The 16,667-nt window shown below is 47.3% G+C and overlaps 1 protein-coding gene across 2 annotated transcripts in view; it reads right to left on the bottom strand.

The window, feature by feature from the left end:
- Positions 1-16,046, bottom strand: part of mrs2 (magnesium transporter MRS2) — a 37,640-nt gene extending 21,594 nt beyond the window's left edge. For both annotated transcript variants that reach the window (XM_072509721.1, XM_072509720.1), the window contains exons 1-4: positions 15,526-16,046; positions 9,699-9,772; positions 9,584-9,620; positions 6,261-6,373 (exon numbers count right to left, since the gene is read on the bottom strand). In XM_072509721.1, coding sequence (XP_072365822.1) covers positions 6,261-6,373; positions 9,584-9,620; positions 9,699-9,772; positions 15,526-15,745 — 444 coding nt within the window. In that variant the 5' untranslated portion in view covers positions 15,746-16,046. The remainder of the gene's footprint in view (positions 1-6,260; positions 6,374-9,583; positions 9,621-9,698; positions 9,773-15,525) is intronic.
- Between the last annotated feature and the right edge of the window lie 621 nt (positions 16,047-16,667).

The raw sequence follows: 16,667 nt of genomic DNA, 5'->3' as shown, positions 1-16,667 counted from the left end.
ATATATTGACTGCAGCATTTCCTACAATAATTGCAAATTAGGGGCAGCACGGTAGCATTGTGGATAGCACAATAGCACAACAGCTCCAGGTTCCCAGGTTCGATTCCGGCTTGGGTCACTGTCTGTGCGGAGTCTGCACATCCTCCCCGTGTGTGCGTGGGTTTCCTCCGGGTGCTCCGGTTTCCTCCCACAGTCCAAAGATGTGCAGGTTAGGTGGATTGGCCATGATAAATTGCCCTTAGTGTCCAAAATTTCTCTTAGTGTTGAGTTGGGTTACTGGGTTATAGGGATAGGGTGGAGGTGTTGACCTTGGGTAGGGTGCTCTTTCCAAGAGCCGGTGCAGACTCGATGGGCTGAATGGCCTCCTTCTGCACTGTAAATTCTATGATAATCTATGGTAATCTATGAAAACTGCTAAATGGCTGAAAACTGCTTTGGGATGCTCTGGGGTCGTGAAAGGCACTACATAAATGCAGATCTTTCCAAAACTTTCCTTTTCAATGATGTTCTAGAGCTATCTCAGTGTGAATTGGTATTAACCTAGAATCCATACAATGTAGAAGGAAGGCATTTGGCCCATCGGGTCCACACTGACCCTCCGAAAGAGTACTCTACCTAGGCCCACTCCCCAGCCCAATCCCCGTAACACTGATTATGGTCAATCCACCTAACCTGCACATCTTTGGACTGTGGGGGTACTTCCGGTGGCGGCCATGGAGTAGGAGGTCGCGCATTTGGTAGCTCCCGCTCGTGAAGGACCTTTTTCCCCCGACTTTTTTCAAATTTCGGGAGTGGATGGGACAGTGAGGAGGAATCCCACACCAGTATTTGGACACGTGGACCAGAAGTGGTCGTATAAGAAGGAAAAATCGAGTAGAGAAGGCACGTGTAAAACCCACAGCACAGAAAAAGATGGCGGGGGTGCAGGGTACTGGCTCAGCGGCCCAGTGACCAACGGAGCAGCTGATGAAATTTATTCAGGAGGGTTTCAGCAAGCAAAAGGAGGAAGGTCTAGACCCGATCAAGGCATCGATCGACCGGGTGGAGCAGGGGCTAGAAGCCCAAGGTCGGGCGATCCAAAGGATTGAGGAGAAGGTGGTCGAGCACGAGGAAAACCTAACTGCGCTGGAGTTACAGGTGCGACTGATGAGGGATCAGCAGAAAAGGCTGCAGGAGAAGGTGGAGGACCTGGAGTACACCGGGTGAATAAGGTGATTATGTATGTCCACAAGGTATATTCTCGGAATTACTCTTTTATTCTGAGCAGGGCTCTACTGCCTGGGGTGGTGGATACCGAGTACTCGGCAATTGTGGCGACGGATCATGCACCACATTGGGTTGATCTATGGATTGGTATGGAGAGAGGGCAGCGCCCGTTATGGAGATTAGATGTGGGGCTATTAGTAGATGAGGTGGTCTGTGGGCAGGTGAGTAAGTTCATCCAGAACTATTGGGAAATAAATGATACGGGCGAGGTCTCGGCAGCAACGGTGTGGGAAGCTCTGAAGGCAGTGGTTAGAGGGGAATTAATATCGATATGGGCCCATAGAGAAGTGGAAGGAGCAGAGAGGGATAGGTTAGTTGGGGAAATCCTCCAGGTGGATAGGAGATATTCGGAAGCACCGGACACGGGGTTACTGAAGGAGCGGCGGAGGTTACAGGTGGAGTTTGGCCTGTTATCTACAGGGAAGGCGGTGGAACAACTGAGGAAGGCAAGGGGAGCAGTGTATGAATACGGGGAAAAGGCCAGTAGAATGTTAGCGCACCAGCTGAGGAAAAGGGAGGTGGCCAGGGAAATAGGGAGAGTAAAGAACAGAGGTGGGAATGCGGATATGGACCCAGTTGAGGTAAATGAGGTGTTGAAGAACTTCTACAGTAAATTATATGAGTCGGAACCCCCGGCTGGGGTTGAGGGGATGAGGCAGTTCTTGGGCCAGTTGAGGTTCCCGAGGGTGGAGGAGGAACCGGTGGAAGGGCTGGGAGCCCCAATTGAAATTAAGGAAATAATGGGGGCCTGGGGGGCATGCAGTCGGGCAAGGCCCCGGTGCCCGACGGCCATCCGGTGGAATTCTACAAGAGGTTCTCGGAGTTATTGTGCCCACTGCTGGTGAGGACATTCAATGAGGCAAGGGAGAGGGGAGTCCTTCGCCCAACAATGTCACAGGCCTCGATTTCACTGATTCTGAAGTGGGAGAAGGTCCCTGAGCTATGCAGGTCAAACAGGCCGATCTCCCTATTGAATGTGGACGCCAAACTGCTGGCTAAGGTACTGGCCACTAGGATAGAGGACTGTGTCCCGGGGGTTATAGGGGAAGACCAGACGGGATTTGTAAAGGGCAGGTGTAGTAGTCTGTGTAGAGGTATTACGGTACCTGGTAATGCTGGAACACCATTGGTAGATATTGTATGTTTCCTATTGGTCAAGCTGTATGGGGTAGCTCCGCCCTGCAAGGTGGGGTACAAGAGCCCGTGCCGCCCCAGCAGCCTTCTTTCTGTACCTGAGCTGCTGAGGGAAACATCTAGCTTATTAAAGCTTTCAGTTGGACTACAACCTCGCTTTAGTCGTGTTGATTGTGCATCAGCAGGCAACTCACGGCCAATGTTAGAAGGCTCTTAAAGGTAATCATGATGCCCTCAGAGGGGGGGGGGCGGGGGGAAATGGAGGTGGTGGTTGCGATGGATGCGGAGAAGGCCTTTGATCAGGTGGAGTGGAATTACTTGTGGGAGGTGTTAGGAAGGTTCGGATTTGGACAGGGCTTCATTGACTGGGTGCGGTTGCTTTATCAGGCGCCAGTAGCAAGTGTGCGCACGAATCGGTTGATGTCGGGCTATTTTAAACTGCACCGAGGGACAAGGCAAGGGTGTCCCCTCTCCCCGCAGCTGTTTGCTCTGGCCATAGAGCCACTGGCCATGGCGTTAAGAGCTTCCAGGAACTGGAAAGTGCTGGTTCGGGGTGGGGGTGGAACACCGGGTCTCGCTTTACACGGATGACCTGCTCCTGTACATTTCAGACCCATTAGAGGGGATGGGGGAAATTATGCGGATTTTAGGCAAATTTGGCAGGTTTTCGGGGTATAAATTGAACATGGGGAAAAGCGAGATGTTCACGATCCAAGCAAGAGGGCAGGAGAAGAGACTGGGAGAGCTGCCGCTTAGAATAGTAGGTAAGAGCTTTCGCTATCTGGGAATCCAGGTGGCTCGGGAATGGGAGACATTGCACAAGTTAAACTTGTCCCGGCTGGTAGAACAAATGAAGGAGGACTTTAGGAGATGGGACATGCTCCCGCTATCACTCGCAGGGAGGGTACAGACTGCGAAAATGAAGGTCCTCCCCAGATTCCTGTTCGTCTTTCAGTGCCTCCCCAACTTGACCTCGAGGGTCTTTTTTAAACGGGTGAATAAGGTGATTTTGGGTTTTGTGTGGGCGGGCAAAAAGAAAGTATTGTTGGAGCGTAGTCGGGGGGAGGGTGGGTTAGGGTTGCCAAACTTTTGTAACTACTACTGGGCGGGTAATATAGCCATGATTAGGAAGTGAGTAGTGGGGGGGGGGGTCGGTGTGGGAGCTAGTAGAGGCGACATTGTGTAAGAGCACAGGTTTGGGGGCACTGATAAAGACACCTCTGCCGTTCTCGCCGGCCCGGTATTTCACAAGTGCGGTGGTAGTGACGACTCTGATAGTCTGGGGGCAGTGGAGGAAATATAGGAGAGCGGAGGGAGCATCGGATTTACAACAACCATTGGTTTGTTCCGGGAAGGCTGGATGGAGGGTTTCGGAGATGGCAGAGAGCATGAATTGAGAGGATGGGAGATCTATCTATAGACGGAGCTTCCCTAGCTTAAAGGATTTGGAGGAGAAATTTGAATTGCCAGCAGGGAATGGGTTTAGATATCTGCAGATACGGGATTTTATGAGAAGGCAGGTTCTGACCTTCCCGCTCCTGCCACCACGGGGAATACAGGACAGGGTAGTTTCCAGAACATGGGTGGGAGAGGGGAGGAAACTCCGATAGAGGAACTAAAGGGCAAGTGGGAAGAGGAGCTGGCGGGAGGGAGAGGTGGGATAGAGACTTAGCCTGATACAGTTTAAGGTAGTGCACCGGGCGCACATGATGGTGGCCCGGATGAGCAAGTTCTCTGGGGTAGAGGACAGGAGTGCGAGGTGCACGGGAGGTCCAGCAAATCATGTCCACAGGTTTTGGCAGGGTTTTGCTAAGGTTATGTCCACGGTGCTGAAAACACGGATGGTGCCAAGTCCAGGGTGGTGATCTTTGGAGTGTTCGAAGAGCCGGAAGTCCAGGGGGCGAGAGAGGCTGACGTTTTGGCCTTTGCATCCCTGGTACCCGGAGACGGATACTGGAGATGGATACTGTTAATGTGGAGGCACCCGAAGCCCCCAAAATTAGAGACCTGGGTTAGTGACATGACTGGGTTTCTCAGTCTTGAGAAAATAAAGTTCGCCCTGAGAGGGTCAATGTTGGGGTTCAGCCGTTTGTCGACTTTCTCGGAGAAAATTAAAATGTCAGCTGAGGCAGAAATCCGGGGGGGGTGCGAAGAACGAGATAGGGATGGAATTGTTTTATGTACCATGTTTTTGTTGCTGTTATCTTTATTGTTATTATAAAAACTACAAATACCCTAATAAAATGTTTTTAAAAAATCTTTGGACTGTGGGAGGAAACCGGAGCACCCGGAGGAAACCCACGCAGGTACGGGGAGAACGTGCAGACTCCGCACAGTCAGGCGAGGCCAGAATTGAACCCAGATTCCTGGCACTGTGAGCCAGCAGTGTCAGCCACTGTGCCACCCACTGAGGAAAACACTAAATCCTGCCTAAATTAGATTAAACAGAATATAAATCTCTCTAACTGCGGCAAAAACGTTTTTGTCTGCACTGTACCTGTTTTTTCTTTTATCACCAGCAACCATTTCCGCAGAATTAACTCGGATCCATTTTAGTTGCTTTTACAAAGTACAAATTACACATTCTGTTTGGACAGATGGAAGTGAACTAATCTATGCCTCGATCATGATTTCTATCAAACAAAAAATAGTTCTGTTTGCCAATGCCCCTGAGTAGCAAACGCACTGGGTGTACCTGTTTTACCAAATTAGTCATTTCTTTCCAATTATCACATCTAATTCTATTTTAAAGGACCCGTGCACCTGTGGATCAAGGCAGGTCAGTTCCAACTACACGACAGAGCTCTCATGAATGTACACTCGACAGAGATTTTACCCATGCCATTGAATCACAAAATGTGCTTGTCAACAGCAACTACTTCCTGATGATATGTAACTGCTTCAAACAGCAGAATTTAACCGTTTTTCGGTCCTGCTCTCATGGTTGGGTGGATGTAAAGCACCCAAGAGCACCACACAAAAGGAAGCAGGGAGCTTTTCCAATGTCCTGGTCAATATTTCTCACTCAATAACTATCCCCAAAACAGATCATCTCATTCGTTTGTTGTGGGAACTATGCAAACTGGCTGCCATATTTTTCTCTCATGGTAAAAGCAATTAATTGGCTATGGAGCAAACTGGGATGCCCTGAGGAAGTAATAAGGCCATGTTGAAATTGAGCCTTTTCCTTTTTTTTTTAAATGAATACACCCCAATTTGTGCTGCCACCTGTCTGGAGCAACATGGTGATGCTTTCAAGTGCCTGCTCAGAATGTGGGTCTTCCAGAAACCATCAAGTTTGGCAACCTGGCAACCAATGAGGTACGTATTGCAAAATAAATGGGAACACTTGTTCATAAAGTGACCGAGCGCCATTTTATTATTTTATAATTTACGGTAAAAAGAATTGCAAAAGCAAGCGTTTTGTACGCATCGTGAATCTCTTGTTCAATTTTACTGCAAAACACAACTTGTGTTTTGACAAATATGATACACGGAATGTCACGGCAACACTCATAATTAGTGGCAGCAATCTGATTGGAGCTCATGGATGCAGCTGATGTCATGTTAGATGTAACAGCTGCACTTCTGAAACCTCTGACCTCCACCTCATAGAAGGACGAAGGTAATGGTGTCAAAGTTTCACTTATACATACATCATCATTCCTTCATTGTCAGGGTACCAAAGTCAAGGAACTCCCTTCCTAACAACAGTTCATGTAAAAATGTTTTGCATCAAAGGAAACCAGGGATGGGCAATAAATGCCAGCCAAGTTTGCAACTTCCTTATCCCAAGAATGCAGTAAAAGAAAGTGAACAGAGGTTTTTGATACTGAATCTCCTGAAGGCTTGACTCTTACCTCCATTCTTAGGATGATGCAATTATTCCTCGTACTAATACTCGTTAAATGTTGAAATCGTAAATCGCGAGCTTGAAGACCAAGTTCCTGATACAGTTCAGTCTTCTTTCGCTCTATAATGAAAACAGTGATGAAACCATTGAACCAGTTTATGTAACATATGGTAACTTATAAGATAAACAATTATATTTCTCTCCTCTTCTGCTAGAGTTGTTGCCGCTGAATTTGATCATAACCAGATACATTTTGCCACCTAAACCCCTCGTCGAACTGAACACCCAGGATGGTTAACACCAACTGCAGTACGTTCACTCCCTTTGTCACACCCTTGGCAGGAATGCCGTCAGGGGTTTAGTCCCTGATTGCCCCTCTTTTTTCAGTGATGACTACTGGCTCAGCTCTGTAAAGCCACCAGAATATACACGTCTAATCAGATGGGAGTGGAGAACAATCACTAAAATGGCTTGGTTCTCTTGCAAAGAGCATCGACAGTGTCATAATATACACCAGTATATCATGGTGCAGACACACACTGATGGACACACAGTGGGACCAATCAACACACACAACACCGCAGCCAATCACCAGTGAGAGCACATGCACTATAAACACAGGGGGCATCAGAGTTCCCGCTCATTCGAGTTGCAGCCAGCTAGCAGGACAGAGCTCACAGCCTGCAACACAGACATTCACCATGTGCTGAGTGCATCGACTGGTTAGGACAAGGCAAAGGTCTTTAGTTAAGCTAGTATCATATTAACCCACAGTCTAAGTAAGTTTAAACAGTTAATGATTCAATAAAATAGTGTTGCACTATTTCAAGTGTTGGTGACCTGTATGTGATCCAGAACACCCAACACATCATGATACCAGGTGTGGTGGGATACTAGCACTTCTTAGACCTACCTGCAAGTGATCTGCCTTCCGCCAGCATTCCGTCATCTTGTGACATGGACAACATCAGCCCGCTGCCGCCGCTCCGCATCGCCGGCAACCTCGGGGCCAACTGGAAGATTTTCAAACAGCGCTTCCAGCTCTTCCTCGAAGCCACGGACAGGGAGGGCGCCTCGGACATCAGAAAGATTGCTCTTCTCCTCTCCACGGCCGGGGACCATGCCATCCACATTTTCAACTCTCTCACCTTTGCAGATGATGAAGACAAGACGAAGTTCAAGACGGTCCTCCTCAAGTTTGACACTCACTGCAGCGTAGAGGTGAATGAAAGTTTTGAACGCTACGTGTTCCAGCAGCGTTTGCAGGGTAAGGATGAACCTTTCCAATCCTTTCTTACGCACCTCCGCATTCTTGCGCAATCTTGCAGCTACAGGCCCACCTCCGACTCCATGATACGCGACCAGATCGTTTTCGGTGTTCAGTCGGACCCCCTACGTCAGCAGCTCCTCAAAGTAAAGCAACTCACCCCAGCGACCGCCATCGAGACCTGTGTCTTACATGAAAACGCCACGAGTCGGTATTCCCATATACAAGCAGCTGAAACGGCGCGGCAAGGTCCCCATGAGGCGGAACGGGTCCAAGTGATTGAGCACCTCCAAGGCCTCAGCCTGGATGAGGGCGACCATTTCGCGCACTTTTCGCGGACTCCTGCGCTTGTACGCACCAAACAAGGGGACGGCGACGTTGAGGAACGTAATGCGCAGGCGCGCACCACGCACGACCGCACCGCGCATGCGCGGTGGTGCAGCGAACATGCTGACGTCACGACGTGCGGCAACTGTGGCTCCGCCCATTTAAAGCGGCAATGCCCCGCAAAATCTCGACAATGTCTACGTTGTGGAAGACTTGGCCACTATGCTGCCTGCTGTCGAGCAGCTCAGCCTGCCACTTCATATCGCTTCAGCCAGCCTCGCAGGAACGTTCGGGCAATTCTACCCACAGTCACCGAGTCCGATGCGGACCTCCCACACAGCAGTGACACCAAGGACCCGAAGGCACCTTTTCGAGTCGGTGTCGTAACGAAAAACAGGCTGTCCCCGAAGCAAAGACACCAGCTGCTGTCGGTATACAGCATCGATCCAGACGATGAGTGGTGTGCCACACTGATGGCCAACCAGAATTCGTCGCCCACTTCAGAGACGTAATTTGTGAACTTTGTGGACTTATGGACTTTCTGATTTGTTCTGTTCTTCCGTTTCATCATTCAAGTGGTTTGTATATAGTGTTCATCTTGTTATTCTTGTGACGCACTGTTTTTCAGCACCAGGCACCTTCCCATGTAAATAGCTTAGTTTTCATGTACATAGTCCTGTAAATATTTCGCACACACGTAGTCAGGAACATTTCACCATACACTATTTATTGCCACGCAGGTACATTTTTTTATAAAAGGGGGGATGTCATAATATACACCAGTATATCATGGTGCAGACACACACTGATGGACACACAGTGGGACCAATCAACACACACAACACCACAGCCAATCACCAGTGAGAGCACACGCACTATAAAGACAGGGGGCATCAGAGTTCCCGCTCATTCAAGTTGCAGCCAGCTAGGAGGACAGAGCTCACAGCCTGCAACACAGACATTCACCAGGTGCTGGGTGCATCGACTGGTTAGGACAAGGCAAAGGTCTTTAGTTAAAGCTAGTATCGTATTAACCCACAGTCTAAGTAAGTTTAAACAGTTAATGATTCAATAAAATAGTGTTGCACTATTTCAAGTGTTGGTGACCAGTATGTGATCCAGAACACCCAACACATCAGACAGGGGTGGAAAACAGATCGCTGCCATTGCTGAAGATTAAGATTTACAGACTTTAAATGTATTCACAGCATAGCTGAATGCTCGGCAAAAGGCAACCAGCTTCTATGGGAGAAATGTGCTCTTTTTGGAGTGCCCTCTAAATCCCTTCCCTCTCTCCTCCATGTAGTCCACCTCTTGACCAAGGTTTTGCTTTCCCACCCCATCCCACTCATCCCCAATATTTTCTTCTTAGGTTTACTGCCCATTTTTGTCCTATTATACATCCGTGAAACCCCAAGGGACAATTCTGCATTAAAGATGCTATATAAATGCAGAAGCCACCGTTGAAAGGGACCAGACTGCATGACCAAACTGATGGCAGGCATTGAAAATAAATAAGAAATATCTGCATGTTTCTTTCAGTGGGCCACTGAAAGCATGCCGCTTGCATGGCAAGATGGGCAATTTGGGAGAATGTTATTCTACGACTGTGCAATGATCGACTGGCATCTCAATGGGATTGACGTTAAACTCAATTGAAAAATTTGATGCAAAAAGGTCTTTCTGATCAGCAAAATGATATTCAGAAAAGAGAAAATTACTGAAAACAAACTTACCAAAGAAGCTTATATTCCCAGCTTTGTCATATCTCATCTGAAAGAAAATACACTTTTAATGTGGTCCTTGCACATTTTGTGTAAATTAAAATTAAAATATACAGGCTTTACTTACAACAGAAAACACTGGAACCACACTGACAAGAGTAGTTTGTGAGGGGTCTGTGCTGTGGTATCGCTGAACAATTGCTGAAGAAATATAAAAGGTGACATTAAAGATTTGCTTTTCATGTGAACAGTGGAATTTTTACCATAGCATAAAAAAGTTATACAGCACATGTAAGGCTAATGATGACACCATGTTCTTAGCACAGAACTACCCATTAGTCATGGTGTCTTACTAAGGTGAAGGATTAAGGTAGATTCTTGGGCTATGCTGTGTGACCTCAAGATGCTCAGTACTGAACTAAGGTTTAGACTTTCTCATGTAACCCCATTGGTTTTCAACTTCACCAAAAAACGTTTCACCTTTTCACTTAATCAGGTTGCTGTTTGTGGGAGCTTACAGCGTGCAAATTGGCAGTCAGGTTATAAGTCTCAGATAGGCCTACATTAACACTGCAATGAAGTTACTGTGAAAATCCCCTAGTCGCCACATTAACACAAAATGTGCAAGCACCACATTAAAAGTGTATTTTCTTTCAGATGAGATATGGCACCAGTTCGGGTACACAGAGGGAGAGTTCAGAATACCAATTCACCTAACGAGCACGTCTCTCAGGACACGTGGGAAGAAACTGGAGCACCAGAGGAAACCCACTCAGAGACGGGGAGAACGTGCAGACTCCACACAGCAGTGACCTAAGCCAGCAATCGAACACGGGTCCCTGGCACTGTGAAAGTGACTATGTGCACGATCCAACGGCCAGGCTGCTTCCAAAAAGCAGCTTGATGCAGCGCAGACTGGCCACTGAAAGCCGGGAGACCCCACTCTCGGAATCTACGCGGCTCACAACGCCTCGCGAGATTCAACGCGATCTCGCGAGACGCTGTGATTTGGATCGCTTTTTAGCCAATCTGCATATTAGAGACAGTAAGCCTCACTCAAATGTGCAAATTCCCAAGGTACCTGAGGCTTTGGGATTCAATCCCTTCGCCTCAGAAACCTCGAGCGAGCGCCGTTCAGCACTGGTCTCCACAAATTGGGACCAGACGGAACACCACCCATGGGGATCTCCAAGGGATCTGAGGCCCCCCTAGTTTATGCCCTTTGAGCACGGTGAGGGGAAGGAGGTCAGGAATCGCTCTGTGGGCCTCTGAGATTTCTTGCTGCAATGGGGAGTTCCGGTGAGCGGAGCTCCCACTGTACAAAACGGGGCTATGTGCGGCCTTGGCTGCACGTTCCTAGTTCAGCCCCTTATTCAACGCGAGTCGTGTTGAACAGCCACGTGTTTCTCTGGACTGCGAGCGCCGGGAAACAGGCAGCTAAATGTGTTCGCTAAGGGACCTTTTTCCCTTTTGAGAGAATCGTGCCCTATTTTATTTTAAGTGCTTCATTGGCTGTGAAGTGTCCAAAACTTTCAGGTCACGAAAACATATGAATACAAGTTATATATTTCGACCCATCTTGCAGTAGCATGACAGATGATTCACAATGTGACCTGCATTGTGTTAGAATCACTACGCTTCACATGGTGCACAAATCCTGTGTGGAGAATAGTACACAGGCTAAAATAACTCAATAAACGAGATGGCTTCAGAATTGCTCAGTACTGATCATGGAGCTGTCACATTTAGTTAATGAAATGGACACACTGTCAACATTCTCTGCCTCAAAAGGCTGTGGATTCTGCCAAGTGAAGTTTTGAAAATGGAGTGATTTATTTTTGTAAGGGGATCTAGGAATATGGAACAAAGATGGGCAAATGGAGTGGAGTTGCAGGTCAATCATGATCTAACCGAATGGTATTGGGGGCTAAATGGTTTATTCCAGTTCCTGTATGCCGCCATTCTTATTTTTAATAGTAACATAATGAAATGCAAGTTACTGTTTCACTTCAGAGCTGTCACTGTATGTCATCCAGATACCTCCCTCAAATTCCCTCTTTAAATCTGCTGCTTCATCCAACACCACGTCCCCACCACCATTCAAAGCCTCCCTCTTCCAACCTCTCCTAATTTCTATGCTACTTGGTCTACTCTTTACATAGAACATAGAATGATACAGCACAGTACAGGCCCTTCGGCCCACGATGTTGCACCGACATGGGAAGTCAAAAAACAAAAGCCATCTAACCTACACTATACCATTATCATCCATATGCTTATCCAATAAACTTTTAAATGCCCTCAATGTTGGCGAGTTCACTACTGTTGCAGGTAGGGCATTCCACGGCCTCACCACTCTTTGCGTAAAGAACCTACCTCTGACCTCTGTCCTATATCTATTACCCCTCAGTTTAAGGCTATGTCCCCTCGTGCTAGCCATTTCCATCCGCGGGAGAAGGCTCTCACTGTCCACCCTATCTAACCCTCTGATCATTTTGTATGCCTCTATTAAGTCTCCTCTTAACCTTCTTCTCTCTAACGAAAACAACCTCAAGTCCATCAGCCTTTCCTCATAAGATTTTCCCTCCATACCAGGCAACATCCTGGTAAATCTCCTCTGCACCCGTTCCAAAGCTTCCACGTCCTTCCTACAACGAGGTGACCAGAACTGTATGCAATACTCCAAATGCGGCCGTACCAGAGTTTTGTACAGCTGCAACATGACCTCATGAGTCCGGAACTCAATCCCTCTACCAATAAAGGCCAACACACCATAGGCCTTCTTCACAACCCTATCAACTTGGGTGGCAACTTTCAGGGATCTATGTACATGGACACCGAGATCCCTCTGCTCATCCACACTTCCAAGAATTTTACCATTAGCCAAATATTCCGCATTCCTGTTATTCCTTCCAAAGTGAATCACCTCACACTTCTCTACATTAAACTCGAGTTGGCACCTCTCAGCCCAGCTCTGCAGCTTATCTATGTCCCTCTGTAACCTGCTACATCCTTCCGCACTGTCGACAACACCACCGACTTTAGTGTCGTCTGCAAATTTACTCACCCACCCTTCTGCGCCCTCCTCTAGGTCATTTATAATAATGACAAACAGCAACGGCCCCAGAATCCTTGTGGTACGCCACTTGTAACTGAACTCCATTCTGAACATTCACATGAAGCAACTTGACCCATTTACTTTTTTTGAAAGCTCTACACAAATATCAACTGTTTAATAAAGTCAGCATTGGCTCTTCAATAGCTCCCATTTCCTTTTCTTTTAAAAAAAACACAGTTTTAAGTTTACAAAATAGACATTTGGTTCCTTATGTTTAAAGAGGCTTTCTCGCAGAAGGTATCTTGGAGGATGCTGACAAGCGAGTTGCTGCTATGGACTGTGGCATATCCTTGGGCATGATACATAATGGAAGGCATTGTCTGAAAGAATGGATACAGTGGATTCAAGAGTAACATTCATGAGGAAATTGGACATCAATTTGAAAATGGAAAAAAAAATTGCAAGGCTGGAAGGGGAAAAACAGAGGAGGCCAAATGGTATTGCTTTTTGAAAGAATCAGTTCATTCACACTGTACTGAATGTCTTCATTCTGTGTCCATTGTATCTCAAGGTTGTCAGGTTTACAGTTGATTATCAGAAAACCACATTTGGTTTCAATGTAGCAGCCACACCAAAACATGCAAACATGATATTTGCCTAATGCCCAGGGCGCTTAGTTCCTGAAGGATCCTCATGTTAGTGCGGGGATCTCTCTAGCTGGTGATGTGTAGGATCTGCCATTGGCTGCGTGATGGGATGTGTCGAACTTTGTCAAGTGTCGCTGATGTTTCACCCAGGTTTGGCAGCCATAGACTGTGACCTATGTGTCCATCTCAGATGATGATTAATGAAGGCTCACTTGTCTGTATAGCTTCCCAAAGGAGGAGTTTGTGTACTGGATCCTGTGCAGGATCTCCGAGACTGTGGTCTTGGGACACCTGGCTATGAATGGCAGATGTGATTAACTGACTTTGCAAGGAGTGGGATTTGGTGCAAGTTCCCGTTTTGGCTGAAGGTTATTGGCATTCAGATGCAGCCTCGAGATTCTACATGTTTCTACAAACAGCTCAGGGGTACCATTATGATGTGGTGACTAGACTGATAAATACTTGCCTTCCGAAGTTGCTCTCTACTCCCAACTGGTCAAAGATCAAAGGGCGTACAGCGAAAATGTTTCAAAGGTCCTCTGAAAGCCTACTTGAATAAAATTGACTTTGACCTCAACACAATGGCAAGCCCTACTTCAATAAGGTGAAGATAGCTTTGAAGTTGTAAAATGTGAGAGCGAGAAGAAAGTTCAAGAAGGTGTGTAATCCCCCATTGACCTCAGACTGATGAATGGCCTCCATTTTTGTTCCTGTTAATGCAGAAGTTGCCTTAGTCTTTTACCCTTCCACTTCTATCTCTAACTTTTTATTAACTTCATCCCTATATCTTACATACTCTGGCTGGAATTCTCTGACCGCCTGGATTCTCTGTTCCTGCCAGCAGGGCACCCCCACCAGCGGGTTTTGTGGCGACGTGGCATGGCGTCAATGGGAAATCCCATTGCCAAGCGGCCGGAGTAGAGAATCCCGCCGCCAGCGAACGGTGTGCCACCGAGAAACACACAGCTGGGGGATCGGAGAATCCAGCCCATCTCTCTTTCTCTCTCCCCTTTTCTCTTTTTTTATGCTTTGTGGCAACTGTCTTAAATGCTTGTTTCAAGGAACCACCAATTATTATAGTAAGGAGTCTTACAACACCAGGTTAAAGTCCAACAGGTTTGTTTCGATGTCACTAGCTTTCGGAGCGCTGCTCCTTCCTCAGGTGAATGAAGAGGTATGTTCCAGAAACATATATATAGACAGATTCAAAGATGCCAGACAATGCTTGGAATACGAGCATTAGCAGGTGATTAAATCTTTACAGATCCAGAGATGGGGTAACCCCAGGTTAAAGAGGTGTGAATTGTGTCAAGCCAGGACAGTTGGTAGGATTTTGCAGGCCAGATGGTGGGGGATGAATGTAATGCGACATGAATCCCAGGTCCCGGTTGAGGCCGCACTCATGTGTGCGGAACTTGGCTATAAGTTTATGCTCGGCAATTCTGCGTTGTCGCGCGTCCTGAAGGCCGCCTTGGAGAACGCTTACCCGGAGATCAGAGGCTGAATGCCCTTGACTGCTGAAGTGTTCCCCGACTGGAAGGGAACATTCCTGCCTGGTGATTGTCGCGCGATGTCCGTTCACTCGTTGTTGCAGCGTCTGCATGGTCTCGCCAATGTACCATGGCAGCAGTCAAGGGCATTCAGCCTCTGATCTCTGAGTAAGCGTCCTCCAAGGTGGCCTTCAGGACGCGCGACAACGCAGAATCGCTGAGCAGAAACTTATAGCCAAGTTCCGCACACATGAGTGTGGCCTCAACCGGGACCTGGGATTCATGTCGCATTACATTCATCCCCCACCATCTGGCCTGCAAAATCCTACCAACTGTCCTGACTTGACACAATTCACACCTCTTTAACCTGGGGTTACCCCATCTCTGGATCTGTAAAGATTTAATCACCTGCTAATGCTCGTATTCCAAGCATTGTCTGGCATCTTTGAATCTGTCTACATATATATATATATATATATATGTTTCTGGAACATACCTCTTCATTCACCTGAGGAAGGAGCAGCGCTCCGAAAGCTAGTGACATCGAAACAAATCTGTTGGACTTTAACCTGGTGTTGTAAGACATCTTACTGTGCTCACCCCAGTCCAACGCCGGCATCTCCACATCATGACCAATTATTATGGTATCTAGTCAAACATTTCACTTTCCTGTATTTATTACCATGGGAAATTATAGTGCAAAAATACAGCTTGTGAGCAGTGCTCTATTAAATGTGTGTATCTAAAATACATACTCACACTGTCTGCTTGATCTGAGCTGAAGGATTTGTTGGGCCTGGAGTTCCACCCCACACGTACGAAGTACAGAAGTATTTCTCCTATGTGCACAGTGCTTTGAAATCCTACACATGGAGCTGGATTTAAAACATAATAATTTATGAGGGCTGGCTTTAAGAGCGAATCTGGCTTGCGCTTTCAGGGATCGTAGCAAAGACCTGGTTACCCCGCAGATCTCCATTTACCCAATTCTTGTTTGAGGTTCCCTCACAGCGAAGGCACTGAGACCCAATATACGACCTCTTCGACAGCCAAGGGCAGAGATCTGGATAATTCTCTCCCGGAAGAAAACATCAGCAGCGGAGTCAAACAACTAAACTAACTGAGCTCTTAAAGTAACTTCTGTGCATACGAATAAAGGCCGGCTGTCAGGAAGACTTTGCAAGACAACAAGGAGCGCGCAAGCTTTCGCACCATCCGGGCAGGATTCTAAAATAGAACGTATCCTTTAGCAACAGAGCAGCAACTCAGTTGCACGGAAATCTCACACGTAACAATGTGCGCAAGCGCGTTGGAGTGGAGAGGCATGTACCCGCATGCGCAGTGCCATCTGGGCTGCCGAACGGTGTGTCTGCCGGCGCCTGGTCCTCTGAGCATTAACTGATCTGCCAGGTTTCACCAGCTGTTGCATTTTGGTTTCAGGAAAGACACACTGAATAAATACAAATGTATCTTTCCCCCAAAAAAGTGCATATATGTGAAGACGTACATTCTATCACTCCTTTCAGAACCTCAGGACGTCAGAATGCGTTTACACCCAAACAGTTCTGAGGTTTTGGTGGCTGTTGTATTATTTTGTTCTTTCACGGGATGTGGGCTCACATTTGTCAGCATTTGTTGACCGCTTCTCATTGCCCTTGAGAAGGTGGAGGTGAGCTGGCTTCTTGAAGCATGGCATGGTTGTAGGTACACCCTCGGTGCTGGTAGGTAGGGAGTCCCAGGGTTTTGACCCTTCGGCATTGAAGGACGGTGATGTATTTCTAAGTCAGGATGGTGAGTGGCTTTGAGGGGAACCTGCAGGTGATGGTGCTGCCTTTTATACAAATTATTGGTTAATTCACGTGTGTTGGGACTCCGGGGCCTGTGGGGCTGGAATTGTCGGC

This window comes from Scyliorhinus torazame, chromosome 6, assembly GCF_047496885.1.
Source record: "Scyliorhinus torazame isolate Kashiwa2021f chromosome 6, sScyTor2.1, whole genome shotgun sequence".
Lineage (NCBI taxonomy): Eukaryota > Metazoa > Chordata > Chondrichthyes > Carcharhiniformes > Scyliorhinidae > Scyliorhinus > Scyliorhinus torazame.
This window is presented reverse-complemented; position numbering and strand designations above follow the sequence as displayed.